At 47.3% G+C, this 22,683-nt stretch overlaps 2 protein-coding genes across 8 annotated transcripts in view; one reads left to right on the top strand and one right to left on the bottom strand.

Moving 5' to 3' along the window:
* Nucleotides 1-11,033, bottom strand: part of LOC144155255 (bromodomain-containing protein 7-like) — a 77,203-nt gene extending 66,170 nt beyond the window's left edge. For 2 of the 4 annotated variants that reach the window (XR_013319546.1, XM_077686582.1), the window contains exons 1-3: nucleotides 10,830-11,033; nucleotides 5,565-5,920; nucleotides 3,209-3,456 (exon numbers count right to left, since the gene is read on the bottom strand). Coding sequence is in view for 2 of the 4 variants with exons in the window: in XM_077686582.1 (XP_077542708.1) it covers nucleotides 3,209-3,456; nucleotides 5,565-5,920; nucleotides 10,830-10,890 (665 nt within the window). In the remaining 2 variants the exon portion in view is untranslated. The remainder of the gene's footprint in view (nucleotides 1-3,208; nucleotides 3,457-5,564; nucleotides 5,921-10,829) is intronic. The other 2 variants (XR_013319547.1, XM_077686583.1) reach the window with 2 other exon arrangements.
* A 971-nt stretch (nucleotides 11,034-12,004) lies between these two features.
* The window catches only part of Ctcf (transcriptional repressor CTCF), a 29,837-nt gene continuing 19,158 nt past the window's right edge, over nucleotides 12,005-22,683 (top strand). Inside the window, exons 1-5 of one of the 4 annotated variants that reach the window (XM_077686578.1) lie at nucleotides 12,006-12,231; nucleotides 14,300-14,422; nucleotides 15,250-15,620; nucleotides 16,396-16,668; nucleotides 21,360-22,433. In XM_077686578.1, coding sequence (XP_077542704.1) covers nucleotides 15,327-15,620; nucleotides 16,396-16,668; nucleotides 21,360-22,433 — 1,641 coding nt within the window. In that variant the 5' untranslated portion in view covers nucleotides 12,006-12,231; nucleotides 14,300-14,422; nucleotides 15,250-15,326. Of the gene's footprint in view, nucleotides 12,232-12,379; nucleotides 12,514-13,234; nucleotides 13,422-14,299; nucleotides 14,423-15,249; nucleotides 15,621-16,395; nucleotides 16,669-21,359; nucleotides 22,434-22,683 lie in introns of those variants that run through there. The other 3 variants (XM_077686579.1, XM_077686580.1, XM_077686581.1) reach the window with 3 other exon arrangements.

The following is a 22,683-nucleotide window of genomic DNA, read 5'->3' as shown; positions in this document are numbered from 1 at the left end:
AATTTTTCTTCTTTTGCGCTTTGTAAAATAATTACCGATTTGTCAACCGGATAAACGATGAAACATGTGCTAATTTGAGCCAGTCTATACAGTGCAAGCAAAAACGGGAGCTTGACAAATTCACTTCAGTGTCCCTTTAACCGTGTCGGAATGGTGCAATGAGATAGACGTCGGTTTCATAACTCGAGGGACCCAGGTTCGATTCGGACCACGGGAAGCATTTTGTTCCCGTTTCATCATTATCATCATGAGCCCTCACATTGTGGAAAGTTGGATTTCCTGATTTGTGTTTTGGTTACGACACCGCCATCAGTGAGACCAAGAAAGCTTCGCTTACAAAAAAAATCAATATCCTTTCAACTTTGCAGCACCCGTGAGTACAGTATTCACAATACAAGACGACCTTTGCCCTAGTTCTAGTCCAAAGTAAAAGTCAAAGCAACATTGGCAAATCCAGCTAACTGCCAAAGTGCTTCGGTAAGAGTCAGAACGACTTTCACTAGCGATGTGCTCCACCTCAGCCCCATTCAGTGGCGCCAGCAGGCTGCCATCATGTCGGCAACAGTGCCTACACTGGGAGTTTCTTGGTTCTCTAATTGTTTCCTCTGAGTTCATGAAGAAATAATGATGATAAGACAAAAACTTGCCATTATCAGGGGTGAGACAGCTGAATCAGATTTGGGAGCAGTTTTTGGAGCAGCGAAATCTCTATTTTGGAGCAGAAGAACCTTGATTTAGAGCAGACATTTATTACGTCACCTTAGAGCCTAAAAATCAAATTTTTGGCAACTCGGGAGGGGGGGGGCGCACTGTTTAATGGGTTTTGAACGTACATAACACTGAAACAGCCTTTCAATAAAGTTTTTTCTACTAGAGTATCACAAGGCATGAACTGCACTACCTTTTTACAAGCCATTAATAAATTCTTCGGCTCTATGCATAGATAGCATGGAGTGCCGTTGAAAACATCGAATCGAAAAACTAAGCAATCGTAAGGCATTTTTATTATCATGGGAACGCTGAAATTATTATTTTTGGAATCCCAGACTCGGCTTTACACACAATTGTAGAGGCATGGCAAAAGTTGCGCAAAGCGAGGTGACAATCTTCGCACCCCATCAGCCCTCCCATTTCAATCCCCAAGGTGCGCATTCACTACGATCGTAATTTGAATAACGTTGGTATGTTTAGCCACCTCCCTCTTGGCATTAAATTTCACTTCAGATAGATAAACCATTATTACTAGCGTGAAATAATAGCCCTTCCCGCTATCAGCCACTGCTTGAACATTTTGCGGCGATGTAGCCTGCGCCGCCACTTCTGCAGTGTCGATCGTCCCATTTCCGCAACTCGCAACCTCGCTGTCAAAGGCAGCAATAGCTCAGCGTTTTATTATAACACCGCAATGAGTCCGAAATTTCACTTCAAGCACGCACCGCGCCTCTCACTCGAGGCCGAAACACGGCGAATTCACGTTGTTTTGGATGAACTCCCGTTCTTCGAGTCACGCAACTTCCCTCAACAGATCAAACGACTAAATGTAAAACCAGCCACCCCCATGACCAAAACCACAGTAGAAATCGGCGAAGAGCACTCTGCCTGAACCACGAGCAGCTGCTTCGCCCGACGGCCATGTTTTCCAATATTCACCGCACCAAGATAGCGGCGCCCAGTAATGTCGTTATGGAGATATACGGCGCTCCAAAATTGCCGTCCTTTCATCAATTTTCACCAGTAGTTTGTCGCCTGAGTACACATACGTATTTTTTCTACAGGACTTTGCAATTGTTTTCCATGAGAAAACTTCAAAAAACTCACAGAATATAACATGTGCAACCCGACATGATGATGACCTTCGAAAAAACTATCTAAAAACTATCTTGGGGACAATTTTATGCAGGTGTTTTATAGTATGACCAATCAATTAAACCTTTACAAACAGGGGTGCTGGAAAATTATACCGTCAGTAAGCATTTTTCCCCACTGAAACTGGCGGCAGCGTTAAAATCCTTGGCTCTCAGACTGTTTTGGAGCAGTTTGGCGCAATTTCGGCAATTTCCAAGCTTTTGGAGCAGCCCGGCACAGGAAAGCAGATTTGTATCAAAAGTGCGCAATATGCGCAGCTGTCTCACCCCTGCATTATGCCCCCTCCTCTCCCCGTGCCCCCCCCCCCCCGAAAGGCCCACAATGTTGGAAAATTCACAACCAACAAACATTACACTCCAAAACACAAAAAATGCGGAAGGAGAAGACGCTGCTCACTGACCACACTGCAGAAATTCTGATGTAATGTTTTACTCTCAATAATTAGCTGACATTACATCAATAAAGTGCTGTGACCCCTTTAAATTTTCCAAAGCACTCCTGCTCCAACTGAGTACCCGTGCTACACAAGCGTTTTGAAGGCCTTTGGGTCAAATGTCATTTGAATCAAATCCCACCTTTGAGGTGCTACACGACGTTTTTCAAAGGCCTTTGGTTGAAATGCCATTAGAGTCAAAGGAGCACCACCAACAACCTTTGAGGTTCTCAAAGGCCTTTGAAACACGAATGGTCATACTTTTGGGCACAGTTTCTGCATGCCGTAATTACAAAAACAATTATTTATGAGTAAAACTTGGTGTTTAAAGTGCACAATCTTCACAATTTTCACTTGTATTTGTTCTCTATCACTCGCTCTACAATTACAAGGTAACTTGGTACTCTCAACACCAGCAGTGCGAAAAAAAAAAAAAAAAGACTGGCTGTTTTGTGCCCGCTTGTAGATTGTTATCAATTTGATCACTAATAATTGCTTGTTTCTGGCCATTTAAACTCTAAAATTAATTTTTGTCAAGAACAAAATGGCAGCAGTGGCGACACCAAAACGTGGCGGGCGAATGTGGAAACTTTCAACTGCCTTTGACAACTGTCGTGTAGATCGGCGGGATTCCTTCTCATTCCAACGGCATCTGAAATTTCGAAGGCCATTTGACTGAAACGTCCTTTCAAATGCCCATTCAGCACAGGTATAACGCACCATCTTCCACTTGCAGTGTGCAGCCTGGACTTTCAGTGGCAATAGAAATCAGGACAATGTGAACACATGCCATCGGCCCGAAAATTGTAACATCTGATGTGACACAGGCCGGCCCGCTTCGGCTACCCCATCCTTTCCAAGCCACGCATTGTGTAAGTGGGGAAGGGGGATGAATGCCCGAGAGCTTACTTTTGAAGGTTGTTGAGAAGGTAGTAAAGTAGCATCTGCAGGGGGCTCTTGTCCGACTTCTTCTTGAGCGTGCAAGAGCGAGGGTCCCGAACTGGCCGTTCAGCGGGTGGCGGTGAGGGCTCACGCGGTGCAGGTGTCAGCTCCAGGCGGGGGCGCTTGGCAGGTGGTGGGGGCTCCACGGCGCTGGCAGCTACGGCCACTTTCTCCTCGCTCCCCAAGGAACACTCGTGCTCGCACTTGCGCTTCTCCTAGAAAAAGGGAGTGGAGGATAAAAAAGAGGCGGCAGATCTTTCAGTCTGTAAGTTTGAGCAAAAAGCAAACCAGAACAAAAAACAAACAGATCAGGTTGATTTGATAGCGTGCCATTGCAATGTGCAGGACATCAACGCAGCGCTATGAACAAAACTCTGCCACAACTGTAACCAAAGCACATATTATAGTGGCCTCATTTTTGGACCAACCATGTATCATTTGCTAGTGACTGCGGGGCCTACTTGGCAGATTTCTGTGTAACTCCCCACATGAAACATTTGTCTATGTAGGCTTTTTTTCTTCTCTTCTATCCCTTGCGGTCATTCTCATGTCACAGTACTGGAATACATCTCAAACAACTTAGCTCACTGGCTATTCTTTCAAGCCATGAAAAATGATATACATAGTGATTACTCATTTGTTGGCAAAAATGATGATACCTTAAAAAAATGTATTCTTTCCATTCAGGATTTTTTCAATAGCTAGTATGAAAAAAATCTGCCACAAAGGAAACATCCAAAGAATACCCTCAGCATACTCTACTGGAAAAAGACATGCTTCGTAAAGTTTGTAGCTGCCCCAATTTTAACAGAAGCTGTGTGAAAAGGAATACACACAAAGCCACAGCCCAATTCAGGAAAAAGCTCTTCAATACGTTCAGCATCCAGCCAGAAAATACAGCTGCAGCCTTACATATAATAATCCTGTGACCTTGGCTCTGGGTCTTGGCCCTCAGTTGAAGGACATTACGACCACCCCTTGCAGTGTTTTGAGTATGCACTGGGTGCGCGGAATTTTTCATTGCTTGAACACCACCTCTGCTACCTTTGTAATGAGTCCATCTTGATCTTATAGCAGTGCTTGAATAGCTTGGCTGGCCATAGTTTCTACACCTTATTCTCAACTAGGACACTGCTCAGAGCAAATTCTTGGCGAACAGCCAGTTAATAAAACGGCTGTCTGTCAAAAACGTCCCCTCTTTTGGACGTCACGACTGTCATGCTACTGAAAACAATGTCTTAAGACACGGTAAGTTTTTCTTTTGATGGCATTGTTAAGAACACAAAAAGTGAAGACAAATGATGGGTGTGCACCAATGCACAAACACGTGCATGAACTTGCCTTTTTATACATCGTAGTAAAACCCCCTTCTGCACTTTTATGGTGTAAGCATATGTCCCCTGGACTCCACTTTACACATCCATTCTGGTCCCAAGTACTACCAAGCAAAGGACACTTCTCCAAACCCAGTTCCTGCTCACCATTGTGTGGATGAAGAAACACTTTGAACCGAATTTTTTGCTTGCCTGCTTTATTTCTGAGCAAATGAGACATGAACGTACCTTCAAGGACCACTGAAGTCAGTTATAAACAATGTCTAGTAACCGTGCCAGATTCAAGCCTGGAATGCGTAGGCCACGTTCCGAGCTTTTCCTGCCAATTTACACAAATTTTGCGATGGGAAAATGTATTCAAATGCACCACTTTCCTCGCGCCATCCTCCCCGCAGATTCGCTAACATCGGCTACAATGACATGCTGGGAAGGCTAACTAAAATTAATGAATCGGTACTACGTTTAACCTGTACAACCTCAACAAACAAAAGGTCGATAGTGACCGCGAAATGGGCTAAAATCAAGGTAGCATGAAAACACATTGCGAACCAGCACGACGCCATTACAGGAGTTTGTGCGGCAGCCACTAATGTTGCACGGTGTTCTCGTTTATGCTGGCCATCAAAAATAAATCGAGGGCTCTAGATTTTTGCTATATAGTCAAATAATTACATGGGTAAAAATGCATAATGCAGCCATAAATAAGACTGGCTAAATCCCTTCAATGTGCCTTCAGATCAAATAAACCATCCATTCTCTAATGAAACAGCAATACAATTTGACTAACAAAAAATAAAGGCCCCTTTACCAAAAATATACTGCTAACCTTCCCAACCCTTTATAAAGTTAACAAGCGTACTATCATGTAAACTATGGCTTTTGATGTTATTCAGACACTTGTTCTCTTAAAAATAAACGTTTGTAACGATAAATTGAGCCTAAGTGAAGAGGCCGAATAAGATGGAGTCACCATTACAACCGTAACCCACCTTCTTCTCAGAGTCCTTATGATGGTGGTGGTGATGCCTGTGATGGCGATGGTGGTGGTGCCTGTGCCTCTTCTCTCGGTGTTCCTTGCTGCTTGACTTCTTCTTTTTCTTCTTTTTGGACTTTTTGTGCTTGCTGCTGCTTCCCTCGTGAGCGTGGCACACCATGTTTGTGCCCTCGACGCGAAAGGCCGCCGGCGGGGTGGCCACTGCTGCCGGTTCCTGCGGAGGCGGTGGCGGGGGGGCTGGGGGCGCACTGTGCGGCGAGGCTATTGCGGACGGCGACGGCACGGGAGTCTGGAGCCCGCCTGCACTCCCACCCACTTTGAGCACCAGCTTGAGGGACTTCTCTTGCCGATCTGGAACGCGGAGACCACCCAGACGGTGAGAGGCATGAAAACAAAACCTCTACCAGCTAAGCGCTGCGGTGAACACTGATAATAACTAAGCAGGGAGCAAGAAGTAGCACCGACAAGTTAGGAATGGTCTGAACAGGCACACACGGCTGAAGTTGGATAATGCTAAGTTAATTGAGGCAACATCCTGCAAAAAAGTCCTTCGTCCATCCCACGGGCTTACTGAAGCTGGCTTACGTGCGAAAGCCAGCTTAAGATGCACTGTGTTAGGTCGTGCCTCAATCAAAAGGTGAGACAACCCTGTTCCAGAATGCAGCCACAGTGCATTTGAGTCCGGAACGTCGAGACCCCTCGAGAACCCCTTATACCACTCGAGAACCATTGCTTGTTATGAATTGTGGCCTCACAACTGCCACAGTACTGCTGAGTGCAAGCACAAATCATTGATTGTGAACTTTAATTATGGCTAACAAACACCTCTGAACATCACGCTTGTTGTAAGAGGGTTTTGTTGCAAGTGAAATGCCCAGAAACCTCTAACTGGCCCTTAAAAGACACTGCAGCAGGTTTTAGACATGGAAAATAAATTCACCCCCAAATGCAGGCTTCGTTATTAAGGCTGTCCGAGTCAAGTATCACTTTGTTACTCATACACAACAAAAAAGCTCGGTTCCACTGCTAAGGCTGTAATCTCTTCCCAAAGTTTGGGCCCCCACCACCTTCTGTGGAGCATTTTTCTGTCATCATAGTGTGCCGATTCCACAAAGCACAGATCTCTGCTATGGAAATAGCTTTTATTCATGCACTTTTGGTAAAGGAGCCATCGTTGTATTGTTGCGATGCTCATTGCCAACTGGCTTTGACAGCACTGGTGCTTTTATTTAATTAGCATGGCCTGCAACACACTTATGCACTATCGTTTCCATGTTTATAAGCACCTTCATCTGGGACAAGAAGAGCAGTGCACAGGACCGGTGCTTTAACCCTCTTTTCCTCCCATGGCTAGTAATGTGTTGTTTGAACAAGTTGAACATAAACTGACTCGTCCTGCTTCAGTATAAATATCTTGCCACATGACTAGGCCCACACACACCGCGTCAGAAGACATGCGTACACGCTATTTGATGTTCCTTTGTCGTATGTTGCTACCGCACAGCCAATTACAAATTGGAACACTTCGAAGACTGACATCGACAGATGCAGTGCATACTTGAGAACATCAATATCTCTTTTCCTGCCATCACCCTTCAGCCACTAAAAAAGCAAGCTGCAGAAGACTGGGTACAGAAGACTGGAGATACTGAATGCACACCCCTTACATTGCCACTTTTGTGAGACTGCCGTGCTTTACCCCTCTCCTGCGGGCACGTAAGGGGGCCCAGGGGAGAGGTGCAGCTTTCACCATCATGGTACTATGTAATAAGCAGAAAGATTTTTTACAACTATGGCAATACTCAACGCTTTAAAAATTGTTGCAAAAGGGATTTTTGGGAATACGAAATCTGATACCAAAAACATTCCGGGGCCTTGGTGTAGCCTGGTATCAGGCTACACCAAGTACAGGTATGCTTTTATGGCCTCTAGAGCATTTAACTGGTGCATTTGTTCATTCTACCCGCACAAGCAAGCCTCCTTTGGTTCATTTGTGTCATTAAGCAGCACCCAATGGTTGTTGCTTGTTGCGCGTTCATCTGACCAAGCATAAATTCTTACTTCTAAAGCATCCAGTAGACCTCTGCAGGTACAGACCAGTGTGGATAAGTGAGACTATGCTAAACTTCGGAGTGCACATACAGCTTTCTTGGATTTCATGTGGTTCAGCCTCCAAGTGCTACAGCCCTAATTTTTTTAGTGTTTAACTGATTGGTAAAGTTGACAAACTAAAATGATCAAGTTGATTAGCTGCTGTTTTATAAGGCGTTGTCCAATATACCTCTGCCCAATCCATCTCTGCAGGTATGTAAACACTGTGTTAGGCTTCACACTCTAAAGCACATGCGCAGATTCTTGTGATCGACCTTCCTAGTGCTTGCGCATTAATTGATTGAACTTGCTGACTGACTAAAATGATTAAGTTGTTCAAACATTTTATATAGCCTTGTCCAATATACCTCTGCTGGCATGTGCTACTCTGTGTGTATGTAACACTGTTGCACTCCAGAGTATGCAGACCGTCTTCACAGTGGACAGATTTCTTGCAGTCAACCCACTTAAGGCTTGCACACAATTGCAGAGGCATTGTTGGTGCATTTCACATACCATCAAGCTCACAAATAGATCAACTGTTTATACCTGTTCTTTGTGGGAATGTACTACTCATGCAACACTGTGCAAAGATACAGAATACATGTACAGATTTCTCAGGGTTGACCCTCCTAGTGCTTGCACACTGATAAAGTGGGAATATCTCTCTCCCATCTATTGGTCATGAGGCCTGGCTAGCCTTATTGGTAGAGTACAAGGCTCGTAATCTCAGTATCACGAGTTCGGGCCCCAAGTTGCAAGGCAAGGTGGGCTACTTTGCAGCAAGAACTACCAAGCCGTACTCAACCCACAGTGGTGTTTTAGGAATCATGCACGACTTTCAGTACTCACGTACCACAGACAGGCTGCAGTGCCTCGGTAACTCAGCGTGGTTTTATTGCCAGAAGGGTACAGGTAGCTCACTACAAGAATAGAACTGTCATGTACAACGGAGACAGCATGCCCTGCTCTTTTTTTGCCCTCTTAGGTTAACAGAACAGCAACTGGCCATGTTTTTTTTGGTGGAAAGGGGCAAGGTGGAAAAGGCTGCCCTTTCCCACCAAGCCCCTTCCCCGCAACCCCTAGTCCGCACTCCGCCATCCTTGTTTGCAAGTCACACAGTCCTGGGGGAATGCATGCCCGGCATGGCCCACAAAGGAAAGGGCACATACTAGCCACAGCTCATAGAGCAAGAATATATAGGAGGGGAAACTTCCCATCTAGATAATGTCAAAACGAAAACCAAGGCGGACTGCAAAGCTTCGTAGCTGCGGCGGCAAAGGAGAAGGTAGTGGCACCTGATGGACGAAATGATAGCGGCTGCAGTTCATTCCGTGGCTGCACAGTGAAATGTCGATTGCGGCGAATATGCACTGTCTTGACCCACGGAAGGTGCCGCTAGCTTAACCTATGACGAGCGCTTGTGACATTATCTGGCTGCATTAGGAAGCCTCGTTTCCCCTCCTGTCTTATTCGTGCTTTGTGCCACAGCCTCATGTTTTTGGTAGTATTTCAAGTACATATGGCCCTTTTCGTGACCAGCGCTTGTTTGTTGTCTCCCCCTCTGGCCGTAGTCCATTTTTTGCAGCTTGCATCATTCCAGGCTAGGCTGTGTACAAATTATTCCAGCATCCTACAAAACCTGATCACCGCTGTTCAGTTCCCCCACACGAAACCCCAAATTTGGATGCACTATAGTATCACTTGTGTGATTTGAATGTTTGGTTTTATTTTCAGTTGAAAGCCTTAGCCGACTCAATAGCCATCAGCCAGCACTACTAGAGCTCCTGGGCGCTAGTGCACTTAATAGATGCACTACACATGTTAACAAATGTGGGAAGATGCCAGGTGTTTTTAGCACTTGTACAAACTGTGCAGAAGATGCTTTGGTAGGAATAGCTGCCAATGCAACAAACAAATCTGCCATGTATGTGACAGTTAAGGGCTCATTTGTGGGGTCACAAATACTGCAAAGTGTACAAAGGAGGGTTCGAAACCCATTTATCTGGTTTATTCATTGCTCACAGCTTCAAATGTGCTGTAATTTCCTCCACTTATGTTAAGAGTCTTATAACCTCAGCCATTACCACATTAAAGCACTAAACGAGTGTACAACAGTTGTCGAAAAGGCAATGTGGTATGTAATGACCAAAACATTCCATGGTTGCAGAAGTTAAATATAATGTCGATAAGTGTATTAATTTTTAGCTTGAGTATCATCTCCACACCATCACAGCCTCAACTAAACCGTTGAGGCCGGTGCGGGATGAAGACTGCCTGAACGAAACGATCAACCCGAGTGCTCTTTCAGAACGGTTTGCTTCAGGCTGCGCTGTTTTTGCAGTGGGACGCGGCGCGGGAATAAGCCAGTCACCGCTCCCAGCCGCTGGACTACCATTTGAGAAGTGGCAGCGCCTGAATAGCTAGCCCCCAACTACAGATTACATGGTCCTTCCCGTAGCATACAACGCCCACTTGGACCCCACACAAAAAAGCTATTTTAAGCCCACGTCTTACTGGCTTTAGTTTCTTTCAATCAATGCTTCTCAGTCAGTTGAGCGCTTAAAATGAGTCAGGCTTGACTGGAGGCATACCAATTAATTCCGCTGCAAGCAATGAACAGTGTCGTAAATTTTAAGAACAGCTCACAAAATGAAGGTACGATAAAAAGCCAGTTCAACATGTATTGCTAACTGCGGCTGCGCTCGTGAGCTTACTGCGACCGTGACAACTGTTACGCGCTTTAACGAACTTTCGCGACACACTCATAGCAACCACAAACTGCATCGCATTTTTTGCAACACCACAGGTAGGCACCGTAATTGATGTTAAAGAGGGGCCACGTCAGATTCCATACTTAAACAGAATGGTTAAGCAGAACTTTTTTGCCTGACTGGCCCAACACTCAAAAGGTCCTCAAAAGCATTACAACGAAGCTATCACGAAAGCCGACACACGGTGTGCTACGAAAAATCGAGGTGCACTAATCGGAAGAAAAAACAAATAAAGACCTTAAAAACGCCTAGGTTTGCATAAAAAGTACATATATAGAGAGAAAGTTGCAGTTATCCGTTCACAAAGGCTACTCAAGCACTGCGAGATCAAATGGCTGGATCGTTACCTCGAGCGCCTCGAGACACCGCGCTCGAGAACGATGTGGCATACGCACCTTCGTCTTTGACCTCTTTCTTTTCAGACTTGTGATGTTTCTTGTGCTTTTTGCTGCCCATTTTTGGCTTCACGTGCTTCACGTGCCTCGCGATGACTGATTTTCGGTACGCCAATGATTGCTACTACTAAATTTCCGGTAGCGTTAATAGATCGGTAGCGTCGTGCGTCGTTTTGCCATGTCGCGCCCTCTCTGAACGGGAACTATAACCCTCAAAACGGCTAGGGGTGTTTTGTTGGTTTTGTCGTGCTTCAAGCAGCCGTATTATGCAGCTGTGATGCAACCGCAAACACCAGACAATTCATAGGTTACCTTGTTTTGAATTATTTGTTTTGAATTACATTTAAAGCACATGCACGTCAACTTCACGGGTGTCTTGAACGAATTTGCAAAATACGTTTTCAAAACACTGAAATGCTTACTACTTGGGAGCAGTTTTTGGGAAAAAACAAGAATATAATGAAGTTGTTACTGGCCGGCCATGCCCGAGGCTTTAACTGGGCTTCATCGCCGTTCCAGATTATTTCTCTTCTGTCGGTCATTCTGTGTCCTTACTGGAATAAGCAGCGAAAAACGATATCGTTGAATTTTTTGCTTGTCTGTTTCACTTGTTTTTCGACTAATGAGCATTCATGTATGCATCTGATTGATGCTTCTTGTAATTTTCTTATACGGAAGTTTCCGCTCTTTGTCTGAAGCCCGGCTTATTGACCAACCCTATAGTTGTAAGTGCCACTTGTAGTAAGCTTTATTTAGTAAAAGGGGGAGGGGAAAGGGGGAGATATCAAGGGTTGGATTTAAATTTAAGGACCCCAGAAGCTATTTTCCCAGCCCTGGGCCCGGAGAGAGGAAAACCACAATAATACATTAACTCTCAGCGCTCGTGCATACACTTCGTTAAGTCGTCGTCTTTGTGACGTTCTTTATATACATTTTTCTAATCAACTCCACTAAGAGCTTGCAGTCATTGAGAGCTATTAAAAAAACAACCCGTTACCAAAAATAAATACGTCAGAAATCACGCTTACTGTTCAAATCCAGTTGTTGCGTAAGCATCAACCGTATTGTTTTGCGTATTTCCAGTCACTGAAGCTGCCACCTCAGTGAAAATGTACTTTATCAGAACTCAAGCTACTATTACGAGAATAAATATTGATTTCTTGAGCATGATTCCTTAAATTGCGACTGGTAAGAATGAGCAAAAGTTGAAGAGCACGCATGAAGTGCGTGCAGAGCGTGAGCTACTGCCACGTTCGAAATAGCGCGCCACGCAGTGATCTTCCGCTCGAAAAGCCCGGATGCTGACGTCATTCGTCATGCGCACGACAGCGTTTCTCAAAGGCCACACCGCCATTATGGAACTGTACCAACGCCCTCCAGTGTTGGACTATGATATTTCCCAGTAAGTTTTCGTGTTTTATTTTTCGTGGAATAGGAAAAACTGGGCACTTAGCGAAGCTTTCGTTGCAATCTAGGTGTGCACGAGCACTCACAAAAATGAGCTGTAACTGTCTTGATGTTCACCATTGCACGCCGAGAGCAATATCCGCGAGGAAGGCCCGTGCATCAACTAGGCCTAAACGCTCTGGCGAAAAAGCAGTTCCGCGGTTGGGCTGGTTCAGTCGCACGGAACGGCTTCCTGGCACCCCGGGTGGTTGCACGGGCGCAAGGGGCTGCGGAGAAGGTATGCTGGTCTTCCGGGCATGTGTACGGAGCTGCGGTGACGGATAATTTGCACGACGTGGGCCTGACCGGCGGCTCTCCGGCGGTCCTGAGGGGAGCTCGATCCTTTCTCCCACTGGTGGCGCTCATCGGGCATGCAGATGGCGCTTAGGACATCTTGGTTCCCTAGTTTATCACTAGGGTCTTCATGTCGCGGGCTCCTCCATCCCTGGGCGACGTTTCGCGCTGGCCGTTCGTAGCCGTGCATGCCGTTTTGACTGAAATGCTGTGTATGGCAGCTACGTGTGATGTCGGCCAGGGAAGGAGTCGCCATGGGGCCATGTTTGCCTCCGTTCAAATATGGCTTCCAAGCGGGTGTTCTGGCGGCACCAAGGTCGGCCGGCGGCTGTGCCTGCAGCTCGGCCCCGAGGCTATTGCCTTCCCGCTGTCTGTGTATAAGCGGGTGCGAACCACACTAGCCGCTGCCGCGAACGTCGAGCATGCTGCTGGATGTTTTGCTCCTTCGCTTTCCTTGCGTTGGCCTAGCTTCGCTCAGCAGTGTGCTCGCGTTCAGCGTCTCCGCGCGCGGAGAGTGATATCGCGTCCAAACGGGCCCCAAAAGTAACTGCAAAGTGCCTCGCAGCGTCCAGTCTATGCCTCAGGCGGACGTTGTAAAGCACTTGTTCAACAGAGGGTCTCATCCATGCTCATTTCTCTATACTGTGATTGGTGGTAATGCTCCAATTACGGCAGTCCTCGCTCACAGCCAGAAGTCGGGTCGGTAGTAGTTAGGCTGTACACGAGCGCTGCACCGAAAAACCGCTTTTCCCTATTTTCTAAATATGATAAATTGGACGCAGCAAGCAACTCGTGAACTGCGTTATATTTCCCCGTTAGCTGCACCCTGCAAGGCCTCGAGAAATGAACAAGGTAGCTTAGCAACCTTCACATCTGCATTCAAGGCCATGAAAACATGAGTTTGACCGCAGTGCTGGGGTCGTTTTATCGCTTTGATAGTGGCTGTATTGATATGGCATAACTACATGTGTCCTATGGCGTTTCCACAACGTAACTGCCATTTCTGTAGTCATAAATTATCTCAAAATGACCTGTCTGCTGGCAAGATGATGTGGAAAAGCAAAATTGAGCAATCTCCTTTCTCTGAGAGGCCTTGTAAGGCATTTCACGCACTCAAACCATAGCCCTTTATGTCTGGATGAGCTGTTGCTGCTGGTACTACTGCCTGCATTCAGTCTATTCACATCAGGCTGTGCCTTATCACGTGGTGATTACATTTGTAACAAATATTGTTATATCTTCCTTCATTGTACTACAATGAGTCAAAATTTGGCTGTAAATTGCAATCATTGGCTAGGTGCCCTGTTCCAATGTTAAGTGTGTTGTGTGTGTATGTGGGGCCAAAGACTAATGTGCTACAAGCTAAAATTAATGATGGAATCACAAAGCATTTACTATTTTTATTGTTATGGGTGCATTGAAGGCTGTTGAGGGGTTATTCCTTAAAAGAACTTGGTGCCTCAATGCTTGTTTAATTATACAGGAAGGTTTGACATGCAAGAAGTTGAAATAAATGTATCCTGCGATCAGTGTACAATTACCCATTGCCTTTTGGACCTCGCGTTTTATTTTTGACTTGAACCTGTATCTTGACGTTAAGTGTAAGCGTGATTAAGGTAAGCATAGCTGAGAACACTTGTACGAGCTAAGGGGGAGGTGGGAGAGTTGTTTTGTTGTGTTCGAGAGCCACTTGGCCTGGCAGAAAGAGAACGTTATGCTTTCTTTTTTAGGGTCAAGTAGGTTGTGGCAAGAATGCCAGAAGGGGATGGCATGTGCTTAGCCCCATTTACAATTTGCGAGCCTTCGCAAGAGGAGAAAGCGGCTGCATCTGCAAAAGCCACAAGCAGAATCAGGTGTGCTATGTCTTGTTCACCAGCACACCCCCTGACTCCACACTTACCTATCCCAGAAACCTTTTCACATCTGCTGACTGAAGTGATGCAGGGGGTAGAAGCATTTGGCTTTGGGGCACATCACAGGCTCAGTTCTCAACCACAGTTGTTCGGTTGAGGTAGAGTGAAAAGGGGAACGTTGCCTGCGTGTCGGCGCACTTAAGAAGCTTGGTGGAGTAATTTGAATTGGAGCTGTGTGGTACGGTGTTGCTAAACTCATCCTTTGCTTTGGGGAGTAAAACCCGACATGTTATTACTGTTCCCTATTCAGTTGTGGAAATGTAGCGAAATGGGTGTTGGCATCTTGTGAAAGTGCCATATGCATCCCCTTCAGCTTGATCATGGCAAACTTTTATATATGGAACAGTGTTAAAAAAGTTATAAAGCTGTAGGCCCCTCTTTTAAAAAAAAAAACGTGCTAGCCCGGAATGAGTCATGGCCCAGCCTGATTAGCAGAAAAAAATTCTGGCAGTCCTGAACTGTGTTGCTTATTTTTCTCTTAATTGGCAGTTTCACGAAAACTTGCGGTACAATTAGTTCATAATTCAGGTGATGGGTAAGGGCAAGGCCACAGCAGTTGTATGCAGTTATGGGGCCTCTAATCAGATAACAAGAAGCACTATTTCATGTGAAATTGAACTGAATTGTGCAATAAGCATGCCAATTTTACAGTGGAACTTGTGTGCTGAAGTATTTTACTGAACCAGTGTGACGTTTTATTATTTCCGCAGAGGCTGCCCTCATTTAATTTTCCTGACCCTCCTACTTTATTTTTTCTCTGCCCCCAGGCTTGTGATTTGAGGGTGCACTCCAACTCCCTGGTGCCAGTTGCTGCACCACAGCAGTGAAGTGAATTGTGTGCACCATGTCCGACCAGCCGACAGACCCCCCATCAGATGGGGGCTCCACAGGCCCAGATGGTGTGGCCAGTGGTGACTCGGAGGCCATCTCAGACATTCAGAACTACCTGGCCTCCTTCAACAAGGAGATCCAGGGTGATGGGCCATCTTCATCAGGCGTTGGGGCTGGAGATGCAGTTATTACCAGTGTGGACACTGATCCAGCCGACACTGAGCCTGTGGCCACAACAGCAGATGGCACCACTACTTTCTACGTGACTCAGACTGCTGACGGCTTTCAGTATGCCACATCAACTCAGGTATGCCCACACGTTTTTGTTGTGCAGTCGTCTTATTTGGGGGGGCCGTTCTTCTGCGTGTCTGTTTCTCTCCCACCCCTTTGCCTTTCTCACTAGACAGAGCGAGTTGTTTTGAGAAGCCAACGTTTTGCCAGCTGATGTATAGTGCAATCTTTCTTTGGAGGGGCAGAGCAAGGAAAGGCAACTGGTAATGTTGTTTGAGCCTGCCTTCTAACCTGTTGTTACCCCCCACTCCCCCCTCCAAAAAATGGGGGGGGGGGGGTTGATTCCCTGGTGGGCGGGTTGTTGGAGGGGGGCATGATAACAGATGGTGAGATGGTGGGTGCATTCCACACTCCACCTGTATCAGTGAAGAGTAGACGACACACATTGCGGATTGCATGTGACATTGCTGACCCGTTCCCATCCAGAGAAGGAGATCTCGTTATGTAAGTGGCGCAACAGCATGCCATTCTTATGGAATGTGTACTGAGGAGCAAAATTGCCATCCCATTCATTGCTGTGCTATTCACTGATGCGAGGTGTAGATCCTGCCCGGAATCTGGTTAGCGCTGATTAATGGCTAAGGGTGCCACGTGAGGATGTCGTTACGTCTGCAAGCGAACAAGTGGAGCCGGGCGTGCACTGTGCTCTGTGGCGACATTTGAAATCACTAAAGACGGTGCAGAACATCTTTCAGGTTTCAGTAGGAATCTCCCACCTCACCACAGTGTGCCTGACAGGCCAGCTATGGCCAGAAACATTTGGACGTAACCACCACTTTGATGCATTGCAGGCACAATTTGACGGCACCACAACCTACTACACCCCTGCACAAGCCACCTTCTACACCACCGATGGCGAGCCAGCCTCAGAAGGCTCGGCTACCGTGACAGGCTCTGGCCAGCTGGAGACAATCCAGGGCTACGCAACAACTGCGGACGGCAAGGCCTTTCCAGCCACTAGCTCCACGACAGATGGCCTCCAGCAGATAGTGCTTGTTGGCAAGGGCCAAGGAGCTGAGCCACGGGAGATCGCGGTCACCATTCCAGACTCCATAGCTGATCAGGTGAGGGTCTGGACCTACCCCGTTCTCAAGCTGATAGCAGAAGCACTTGCAAGCACCATCCCCTTCTAGCACAATAAGAAAGAAATACCTTTTTTTCCCCTGCAAACTTTATAAATACTAATCTGGCAAGCTAGTAACTGCTGTGATTGTGATTGTAGTTTCTCGGCAAACATCAGTGAGCACGCACAACTGATCTCTTGCTTAGTTACAAAGGACTACCACGAGCACTGCGTTTGTTAGCTCAAGCTTATTCATTTATACATGGCTCCCCCCATAGATGTCTGGCAGGTAGACAGTTGGTCGGGAAAGGGTAGGGAAGCACTTTAACCGCATGAAGTAGTGATTTTGGTGGGCAATTGATTGATTCTAGGGTTTAACGTGCCGATGCAAAGCAGGCGATGAGGTGCGCCATAGTGGAGGGCTCTGGGTTAATTTTGACCACCTGGGGATCTTTGACGTGCGCCAAAGCCTCGTACACACGGGCGTTTTTCTTTTCGCCTCCATCAGAAAAGCGGCTGCCGCGGCCGGGAATTGAACCCGCATCCTCATGCTCAGCAGCGCAACGCCTTAGCCACTGAGCCACCGTGGTGGGTGGTTTTCGTAAGCTATGCGGCAAGTGCTACAAAATAGTTTATGGTAAGCTAGTAGTGCGGGCGACAGCGATGAGCGGCCATTCACCTTACAAATTACACTGCTCCTGGTACCCAGTTTCTGTTTCTTGCCATGTCATTCACTTCAGGCTGGCAGCAAGCACACGACGGTAGCCTGGCCTGACAGAGTGTATTTTGTAGCGTGGACAACTGCTCGCCAAAAACGCTCAATGTGGTTTTCCCTAAATGAACACTCCTGGTCTCAAAACTTCTACTAGCGGGTAACTTCCAAATATTTTTGAAGAAATAAGCCATGAAATGAGAGCTGCCTTGCCTTCCTGTAGGCTACCACTTTTATGCAGATGTCTGTGCAGTGCACCTTAGAGTCAAGATGATTTGCTTTAGAACACAGCTTTTAACACTTTCCTGCCCACTAGAAAAGCAGTGATTTTGGGTTGTCTAGCAAACAATTTTTCCCGGTCGCAAAAAATATGCATCATATGTGTGTATGGTATCGAAGTGTAGAAGAGTAAATTTGCTTTGCAGTGGTGATTGTTTCAAACAAATGTTAAGAGAAAAAAGTCTGCACAGAAAATTTTTGGGACAAACGCAAAAAAAAAAGCAATAACATCAGTGTTTCTCCAGAGAAAAAATACATAACAAATTTAAGATGTACATTTTGTACATATACTATCAGTGCAGAACTCCTGCAAATATCAAATGCTTAACTATAAAATTTATTTACTTACAAAAAAAATGTTAGCACTTGTGGGTTTTGTGCCACTGTGCAATGCAGTTCCTCGAAACATGGTTGGCCACACATAGTGGGTTTCGTGCCACTGAGCAAAGCAGTTCCTCAAGCCTCACGTGCATCGCAGAAAACATTGGTTTTCTGCTCCACTCTTTCTTGCTTGTAGCAGAATTCACAGTTTCGATACTTTTGCATTTTCTGGAGCTTGCGTTGAACAAGGGTATCAGGGTCTGGGCCAGTTTGGCGCTCTGTCGCTTTCGGTGATGAAATCCAATGATGAAAAGTTGTCCTCAATGTCAGTGCTGCTAATGTCATCCAAGAAGTCACGTGTAGAATAGTCCAAATCGTTAAAAATGTGGCGCTGTAGCGCACGATGCGTACACCATCTCAGTATCATTCGAGCGCCCATCACACGGCATTGGCTCACTTTAAAAAATCGCGGCGCTCAGAAATACAAAAAAATAGAGGATGTACCTGTTTCTACTACTCAGTAGATGGCGCCAGCTCTAAGAGCGCACTCTGAAAGCGCCAAATTCAAATGGGAAAATGTCAAAATTTGAACTTTAGATGTCGATAGTAAAGGCGTCGGCAGGAAGGTGTTAAAAGAGGAAATATGCAGCAAAATATAGTGTGGGTGTAACAACAAAAAATTCTACGCAACAAGGACGGCGAGGTTACTGAAGTCGTGTGTGCGACTAGGGTTTGTGCAAGCCTTTGTTACTGCAGCCTTTTACACCTTCCTCTCTATACTGCTGGGAGCTCGGGTCAAGTAGAAACATGCCAGGCCTGAACTAGCCAAGCATGCTGAGTATGGAATGTGGTGTTTCCAGTGGTCACATAAAATTAAGAGTTGCCATGTCATTGCATCACATTGTCAAATTATGTTCAAGCAATACAACACGTGTCTAGTCTCTGGGCAAGGAAAAAAAATTATTCTCGTAAGTTAGCTCTCTACTAACACACTGAATGTGTCAGTGTTGGCTAGCTTTAGTATGCATGGAGGCATAGCAGCTAAGTCTTCAGTGGGGAACAAATGCAAGGGTGGGAACAAGGAAGTGGGAAAAGACAAGGCACTGGTCTTGTCAACAAGAAATTCCATAATGCCTATCAGGTAGTAGAGACATCACCATTGCCCAGATAGCATTACTTATTGCCGAGAACGAAATGGTTCGGATGTGAAGATACCAAAAACAGGATGTGGTGTTCACATCACTTTTTTTTTTTTTTTCAGCATTACTGACATTGCATTAGCATCATTGGCAGACTTGTAAAAAATCACATTCTATCTCTTGTTCTCGTCCCGGTTGGTAAGTGACAACTAGCTTCTTTTCAAAGGCAAGATGTTGGCACTGATTGACAATTTTTTTTAGGGGCGAAGCTCCTTAGGGCGTGGGTCTGTCCATCCTCGACGTAGTAGCCACCTCTAGCCGTAGTAGCCACGTATGTAGCCACCTCTAGTTTAGTTCTTGGATTGTTTACTAGATGGCGTGGCTACCTCTAGTTTAGTTCTTGGATTGTTTACTAGATGGCGGTACTTGTATATGATGAAAAGATGCGCTTGGATTGTTTACTAGATGGCGTGGCTACCTCTAGTTTAGTTCTTGGATTGTTTACTAGATGACGGGGAGCGTTGTAATAAAATCCGTTCGCTGTTGGCGCGCGCTCGGAGTCGCCCGATGGATAAGGCTGCAGATGTGCGAGCCCGCGAGGCAGAAGCGCTCCGTGAAGCTGCGCGACGCCGCCACCAAGATCCTGCCGTACGAGAGCGGGAGGCCGAAGCGTGTCGTCTGGCTGCGCGACGACACCGCCGAGATCCCAGCGTTCGAGAACGAGAGGCTCAAGCGTCACGGCACCGGCGCGAGGACCCTGCCGTACGCGAAGCGGCACGGCTGCGGCGCGAAGAGGATCTCCAAAACGTCAGAGAACGGGAAGCGGCGAGAAAGTGCGCGTATCGGCAGGCAGACCCTGATGCAGTGAGAGCTCGTGAGGCGTCTGCAAAACGCATCAGGCGAGCTCAGCCCCAAGGTGCCGACGCGCGGTTTAAGCGAGACTTTCTAGACGTTACGTTCGGACACAGATGTAGTGGGCGAACTTTCACTGAAGAGTCACGGTTTTACCGATGATTTCCCCTCAGGAGCTTCGCCCACTCATCATCATTCACCTTGTGGATATGCTGTGAATTTTTTTATTACCTCAATTAGGGACAGGACTAATCGATGGTTCGACTAGTCACTTCTCGAATTACATTTAAAAAATACCGTGTAGGCCATAGCTCTTTAATCTCGAAATTATCTGCTCTTTGCTTGGATTCACTAACACTATCATGGCTGCGCAACTTTCTAACACTTCATCAGCAGGTTGCAGTCAGTAATTCTGCCTATTCCTGCGGCTGTATAACCCGCCGCGGTGGCTCATTGGCTATGGCGTTGTGCTACTGAGCCCAAGGGCGCGGGTTCGATTCCCGGCTGCACTGGCCGCTTTTCTGATAGAGGCGGAAAGCGAAAACGTCCGTGTGTTCGAGATTTCGGTGCACGTTAAAGATCCCCATGGGGTCAAAATTTATCCGGGGCTCTCCACTACGGCACCCCTCATCGCCTGTGTAGCGTCGGCGCGTTAAAACGCCACAATCAATCAATCAATCCTGCTGCTGTGTAGCTTCCAGTGTCCTGCTGGACAAGGTTGACAGGCCCTTATTGTTTTTAGTTTACATTAACGATTCTCCCACTATCATGTCCTCTTCCATTCACTGATTTGCCAATGGCTGCATCTTTTACCAACCTTAACGTGCTGACGATCGCCTTATCTTATAAACTGATCTTAACATTATTTACATTTGGTGTAACAAGCGGCTAATGACCATTAACTCAACTAAGTGCCAAATAATGCCTGTGGCCTGACTGAAATAGATGCGAAATGGGCGTTTTTAAACAGGTGAACACAGAATTCCGCCCATGGTCAACGACGTATAGGTGGTAGGCCCAAGACTGTGTAACCAAACGGGGAAAAAGTTGCATTTGTCTTATGCCATTCTTATGCAGCTGTGTGTGTCATGTTCGTACATTCTTATCACTTGCACTGTACCATTCACCCCTGGATATAAAGCTATAATAGCAGCCCTAGCAGATGGCTTTTAGTGGGTCTTGTAGAGTTCTATTGGTATGTTTCTCACTGGCCCTCGCAAAAGGTAAGTGCCAGGTGGCATGCAGAACTCTTTTCAAGTGACGAGAGCTAGTGGGACTGAGTGTTCACCATGCAACTGGTGGGAAAGCGCCTGGCAGGGAACTTATGAACTGAATTCCACTGTGTGGTAAAGGCGTACCAGGTGTGCACACACGTGTCCTGGCCTGCAGGTGCGGCACGACAGCAGCACCGAGGAGCTGCTGAAGGCCGTGGAGCAGCAGGGCCGGTCTGCGGGAGACGTGGTGCAAGCGGCGGAGCAGCCCACCTTTGTGGCCATGCAGCCCGGCGGCTCGCATGACGTGGCCGAGGAGCAGCAGGTGATCCTGAACACGGGAAACTCGTACCAGACGGTGACCATTGTGCCCTCGGACACGAACCCGGGCGAGGTGAGCTACGTGCTGATCGTGTCCCAGCCGGACGAGGGCAAGGAGGACCTGGCCAAGGCGGACATGGACATGTCAGTGTACGACTTCCACGAGGGTGGCGACAAGGCCGGTGCGGAGGTGATCGAGGAGGAGTCCTCGACCCCGGAGCCCGTGGCCAAGATGCGCACCATCAAGATCACGCCCAAGAAGAGCCAGACAGTGACGCAGGCGCACATGTGCAACTACTGCAACTACACGAGCCCCAAGCGGTACCTGCTGTCACGCCACATGAAGAGCCACTCGGAGGAGCGGCCACACAAGTGCTCCGTGTGCGAGCGGGGCTTCAAGACACTGGCCTCGCTGCAGAACCACGTAAACACGCACACAGGCACGCGGCCGCATCAGTGCAAGGAGTGCGACGCGGCCTTCACCACGTCCGGGGAGCTGGTGCGGCACGTGCGCTACCGGCACACACATGAGAAGCCGCACCGGTGCACCGAGTGCGACTATGCCTCGGTGGAGCTGAGCAAGCTCAAGCGGCACATGCGGTGCCACACGGGGGAGCGGCCGTACCAGTGCCCGCACTGCACGTACGCCTCGCCTGACACCTACAAGCTCAAGCGGCATCTGCGCATCCACACGGGGGAGAAGCCGTACGAGTGCGATGTGTGCCACGCCCGCTTCACCCAGTCCAACAGCCTCAAGGCGCACAAGCTCATCCACTCGGGCAACAAGCCCATCTTCCAGTGCGAGTTGTGCCCCACCACGTGCGGACGCAAGACCGACCTCCGCATCCACGTCCAGAAGCTGCACACCAGCGACAAGCCGCTCAAGTGCAAGCGCTGCGGCAAGTCCTTCCCTGACCGCTACACGTACAAGGTGGGTGGGCCTGCTCTCTTCCCGCCAGCGCGAGTGTCGTTCCTCTTGAGAAGTGCTGCATGGATTCCTTTGCTCCGTTGATCCAATTCTACACAGCAGTGCTGTTGACGCTTTTGGTACATGGGAAGCGTTTTACAGGGCAAGGAAAAAATTTGTCCCCGAGGGGGGTTATCGGCCTTTGCTCAGGAAAGCAGGTGCCTACGGATTGCAGAGCAGCACTTTGTACATGTGTGACTAAGCTCCTCATTGC

The sequence above is a fragment of the Haemaphysalis longicornis genome, unplaced genomic scaffold (genome assembly GCF_048455015.1).
Source record: "Haemaphysalis longicornis isolate Haplotype H1 unplaced genomic scaffold, Haemaphysalis longicornis Haplotype H1 scaffold_1, whole genome shotgun sequence".
In the NCBI taxonomy this organism is placed as follows: Eukaryota; Metazoa; Arthropoda; class Arachnida; order Ixodida; family Ixodidae; genus Haemaphysalis; species Haemaphysalis longicornis.
Note: the sequence above shows the minus strand (reverse complement) of the source record. Positions and strands in the feature narration are given on the sequence as shown.